This window comes from Octopus bimaculoides, chromosome 30, assembly GCF_001194135.2.
Source record: "Octopus bimaculoides isolate UCB-OBI-ISO-001 chromosome 30, ASM119413v2, whole genome shotgun sequence".
Lineage (NCBI taxonomy): Eukaryota > Metazoa > Mollusca > Cephalopoda > Octopoda > Octopodidae > Octopus > Octopus bimaculoides.
In genome coordinates this window covers 9,615,313-9,620,799 of record NC_069010.1, presented here as the reverse complement: position 1 = coordinate 9,620,799, position 5,487 = coordinate 9,615,313, and the positions used below count along the sequence as shown (strand labels likewise).

Below are 5,487 nucleotides of genomic sequence, written 5' to 3'. Positions count from 1 at the left end.
GTTGCCGCTCTTCTCCTCGACCGGGCTCTGAATGGTGGTGGTGGTGGTGGTGGTGTTGTCGCGCTCATGGGTGCGTCGGTGCCGCTCGAGGTTGCCAGCCTGCATGAACGTTTTGTCGCACAGCTCGCACGCGAAGGGCCGCTCGCCCGTGTGCCTGCGCATGTGGTTCAACAGCGATTGCTTGAACTTGAAGCTACGCTCGCAGATGCTGCATGTATGCGGTCCCGACAAACGCTTGCTGTCGGGAAGCCCCTCACACAATTCAACATGGTTTTTGAGGGTGAGAGCATCTGCGAAAACTGCATCACAAAGGCTGCACTTAAAGTTACTACTACTACTACTGCCACAGCTGTTGTTGTTGTTGTCGTCTGCAGCTACACTAATGCCCTCACTGTTGCTATCTGCACACACATTAGTCACTGGCATAGACCCTTCTGTAGTATTGTGGCTGCATTTATGTGCATTTAAATATGCAAGGCTCGAGAACTGCTTGTTGCACTCTTTGCACCACTGTGCAGTTGTCTCGGTTTTGTGCGACTCCTTGTGCTTGGTAAAAAGCTTCGAATTCAGGAAGCTCTTCTCACAAACATCACACACAAACGACTTAGCAGGTTTCGCTGGTGCCTTTGTGTCAGCGCTTGATCTGCGTCCTTTAGACTGCTTCTGCCCTCTACGCTTGTTACTGCTGTTGTTGTTGGCACTACTGCTACAATTTCCGCTGCTCTCAGAGGCATTGCTTTGCTGCGATGCATGCGAAGACTGCGTCTTTTCTACGGATGCATTAGCCCCGTCTTTCTCTTGTTGCTTTGCCGACGACTTCTTCCTACTTCGACCACCACCACCGCCACCGCTGCTGCCATCACCACCGCTTTCCCCACCGGATCCTTTTTTCTTTGTCGAAGGCGTCGATGAGGATGCTGCAGCAGCCTTGCGTCGCTTCTTCGCTGCGGCGGAGGAAGACTTGTTCTCAAGGCTGGCCAGGTAGTCGTCGCAGGCCTTCTGCAGGTCGAACCACTCCTGCGACGGCGGGCAGTGCGTTATGCGACAGTTGAAATACGACGAGATTTTGCGCGACACCGACCCGCAGTATTCGCAACGATACTGCGCAGTGTTCTCCGGGTGACCACGCATGTGCTCAATGAACAGGCAGCTCCATGAGAAGAACTGGCCACAGAGGGGACATCGATGTGATGTCTCCGTCGACTTAAGTTCCATGTACTTGAAGAAATGGTCCTGAGTGTGCACTCGGCCACACATCAGGCATGCAATGCCGTCATCCTTAATGCATGGTGGTAGCATGACTCGCGGCACATTGTAGACAGGTGGCGTAATCTGCCTTGCGGTATTGCCAATAGTCGGAGTCGTAGATGTAGCAGTAGTAGTAGTAGTAGTGGTAGTAGTTGTACTACTACTACTACTACTACTACTACTGTTGTTGTTACTGTTGGCTTTGGTTTTATTATTGTTGTTGCGGCTTATTTTGATGACCCCAGCTTTAGTAGAGCTAGACGAGAAGGAGGAAGACGGGGTAGTCTTTTTATTCCTCGATTTGGGCTTTTCTGCAGTGTGGGCAGCAGCTGGTTTGTTCTCCTCCGCACCATGCTCGACTGACACTTCTTTCTTCAGTCCTTTCAAATTGGCAAATGCCGACGCCGACGCCGACGCCGACGCCGGACCCTTGGCACTGCTGTTCGGTTTGCTCTTCATCATCTTCACCCGGAATGTGTTTCCGTTGGCCAACAACACACTTTCCTCCTCCTCCTCCTCCTCCACCTCTTGCTTAATCATGTCTTTCAAATTGTTGTTGTTATTGTTATTATTATTGTTACTACTACTACTACTACTACTACCACCACCACCAACAGAAGTGCCACTCACCACCTCCCCACCCCGCTGTCTCTTCACATCCCCCTCCCCACCAGCGTCCTTCTTTCTTTTCTTCTGCCTCTTCTTTGCATTTGGTTCCTCCACCAGCTGCCGCTGCTCCCCTGCTGGTTCGGCACGACGGGACAAGTGACTCAGACTAACCACGATGTTTGCGGATGGTGGCAATGGCTGCAGTGATGATGATGACGACGACGATGATGATGACGATGACAATGGAAGCTGGCGATGATGACTATTATTATTATGACCTTGGGATTCCTGAAGCTGATGATGATGATGTCGATGATGACGACGATGATGATGACGATCGGTGAAGTGGCGCTTGTTGATAAGTGCTTTATCCTCCTCCTCCTCCTCCTCCTCCTCCCTTGCAGTGGAGCCTCTCTCCTCATACGCCTCCACTTTTCCCGCCATGTCCTCCCCCTCTTCCTCCTCCTCTTCCTCCTCATCATCATCATCAGCTCCTGCCACCTCGTCGTATGCTGGTACCATCTGATGAAAGTCGGCGCCACCCCCCGCCACCCCAGATGCTCCTTCTTCACCCCTGGCCAATTCCGATGGCGGCAGAGGCCCACCGCCTTCTGCCCCAGCGTCGAATTCCGCTGCCACCGTCGACAACGTTCTCAACAAATTCGTGTTCTTCCGACGTCTCCGCTTCCGTTGTCCGTAAGCGTGGTAACGGCGACGGGCGTACACTTTCTTCTTCTTGGCCGGCACCTCAGCAGTCTGTGCCAACGCAGCCGCCACTGCCTCGGGCGTCGGCAGTGCCATCGGCTGCCCCGCGGCGAGGCGAGCAGCCGCCATCTCGCGCAACATTACGTCAACCTTACTAGGTCGGCCACGACGCCTTGGGAGGTTTAGTCTGGCTTTCAGCAACTCCTCACTGGTAAGTTCCGAAGATGGAGACGTAGGGGAGACATCAACTAAATTTGGGCCTTCGACCAGGGTGGGAGCATTGAGTGAAGAGAGGGCCACAGCTGGGGTGGGAGTGTCAATGGACATAGGAGTAGGAGAGGCCGAGGCCGAAGCTGGGTTATTAAGTTTTTTCGGAGGCCTACCCCTTCTCTTTGGGATTTTGTTATCCGCAGTATCATCCTTTATTTTCAGCTGGGGCTTTGTATCCACTTCCATTGTAGTTGGTTTTTCCAGCTTTGTCTGTTTCGTTAGTGCTTCACCTTTCCCGAAATTACTCATCAGTGGTGGTCGACCCCTTCGCTTGGCAGTTTTGTGGCTCTGAGATTTGAATTTATCAGAGAGAGGGGGTCGACCACGCCTTTTCACACCAGCCTTATAACTTTTCTTCTTCACGCCACCAAACAATTTTGCTGTAGAGCTCTTATTATTAGCGTCATCATCGTTACTATTATCATTGTCGCTTTCGTTATCCGTTTCATCTTCCGACGTGTTATCACTCTTGTCTGAATGTACTCCGGATGCCTCGTAGTCCGCAGAGTCTCTTGTGCGTTTCTGATAGTTGTTAACGAGCGGTGACCGAAAGTGATCCAACGACGAACTGTCAGTTTCTCCATTCTTGAACTTCACCATGTTGCCACCAAATTTCGACTGTGGCCGATGCTTTTTACCGGGGGAACTACCCCACATTTTCTCTTTACAACCCAACCCTTTTATCTTTGGAGACAGACAATTCTCCTCCTCGGAAGACACCGATGAGCTCGAATCGGATCCACTGTCCTCTTTCTTCACACGAGGTGTGAGGAAGTTCTCAAGAATTCTTTTATTGTTGCTGTTAATATCCAAGACTTTTCCAGAAGCTGACAGCAGCAAATGATCATCCAAAGATGGCTCATTCTTGATATGTTTCAAAGCAGCTACACGCAAAGCATCGTCAACCACAGAACTGTTAGAGCTATGAAGTTGCCAGGAATTGGATCCAGAATCGATCAGTTTCTTCTCCGTCTTGTAATCTACCCGATTCTTAGCCATTTCCGAGAAGTTCTCACTCAAAACGGAGTTGTTTCGCATTGAAGGTTCGTGAAAGAAACTGCACGTCTTTTTCCCTGTGTCAGCTCTCCACGGTTTCTTCTCAAAGTTCAAACCAGTCCCCTCGGTGGCCGAAGCGCCAACAGACGAGGACATCCAGTTGAAAGGGTTCTGGGTGATGTCACCGAGCCTCGAAGACCCTGTCGAGTTGCCAGGGTAGCTGCCACCGTCTTGTTTGAAGTTCTCTTGTGTGATCCGGTCATGCCTGAGCGGGTTGAGCTGCTGCACCATGCTGTGACGGTCGTCTGGTGCCCTCATCAGAGCCGACAACGACTGCAGCTTACGGAACTTCCGCTCTCGCTTCCTCTGTTTGATGAGAGCCAAACGTTCTGGGTCGGTGATGGCCATGTTGGATTTTGTGTTTGCCTCCATTCGGCAAGGGCTTGATGTAGAGGGCAAATCTGGTTTGGGACTCTCACCCGTAGAAATAGGCTGGTCACTGGCCGCTGGTTGAGCAGAGGTACGGGTCACAGGCATGCTAATTTCACGTCCCGTACCAGATAAAATCATTTTGCAGTTTACATTCTGTGTATTAGAATTGTCGTAAAAATTGTTGTTCTTAATGGATTCACTTGCATTTTGGTGTGAAATGTCAGCAAATGAACTTGAGCACGTATTGAGCGACGACTGACAAACCCCTGTCGCTTCTTCAGAGCCTTGTAACGTATTGTGACTGGCTCTGAAAAACAGATTATTCGAGGAGCCGCTTGGATTACTTACAGCCTGGTTTGGCTCGGCACCCCCTGATTGCGCAACAGACATGTCTCCGAACACATGACCAACATCATAATTGAGAGATCTTTGCTGCTGCGGTTGCCCTTTGTTCGGAAACGACAAGGAAGCGATATCGGTCTTGCTTGCCTTATCGCGGTCTCCTGGAGACAAGCCCTGCAACAACGGGTTTGAAAGACCCGGAAGTTTGGCAAATACTTTCTGGTTTTTATTTGTCATGGCTGTTAAGTCAACGTTCTGATGGCCTGCATGCAGTGCTGGTTGTTGTGATGTTGTATCTTTGCTGCAAGGCATCTCTCTAAGAGCAACTGCTGCCTCATCAACGCAGACTGTTGATTGTTTGTTCAGAGGAGTGTTGTTGGCAGCAGTGATGACACGGGGGTCGCGCGATGGAACTGAGGACACCTTGTCTACCTTCTGAACGGACGCAGAATCTCTGGCATGGCCGCTCGCACCCCTGCCACACTTTGATGCCTTCGCAGTCCTGGTAAAATTTGGAGGTATTTCCTTCACAACTTTGGAAATGGTTTGGCAATTTCTGATGTCATTCTCCATCCCCCTGCAGGAACAACGAATCACATGGATACCTGCATAAAAAAAAGAAAAAATTATCAATATTTACAAATAAGTACAAAAATTTAAATATCTTTCTATATCATTAATCAACAATATATACAAGGAGGGTGCTGAAAAGTTCCTGGCTTTAAAGGGGAACATGATAGGCCTTGTTGGAGACCCAACCTTCCTTTTACAGGGCTTAGAAAACCTGAAGGACCACTGCAATAGGTATGTGAATCTGAGAGCGGGGGAAAATGTTAGATAAAACCATAATTAATTGATCCTTCTGTATTTTCTTTTATCCAAAGC

At 49.9% G+C, this 5,487-nt stretch overlaps 1 protein-coding gene across 1 annotated transcript in view; it reads right to left on the bottom strand.

Moving 5' to 3' along the window:
• Positions 1 to 5,487, bottom strand: part of LOC106882249 (uncharacterized) — a 12,047-nt gene that overhangs the window by 963 nt on the left and 5,597 nt on the right. Inside the window, exon 2 of the mRNA XM_052978135.1 lies at positions 6 to 5,207. Coding sequence (XP_052834095.1) covers positions 6 to 5,175 — 5,170 coding nt within the window. The 5' untranslated portion in view covers positions 5,176 to 5,207. The remainder of the gene's footprint in view (positions 1 to 5; positions 5,208 to 5,487) is intronic.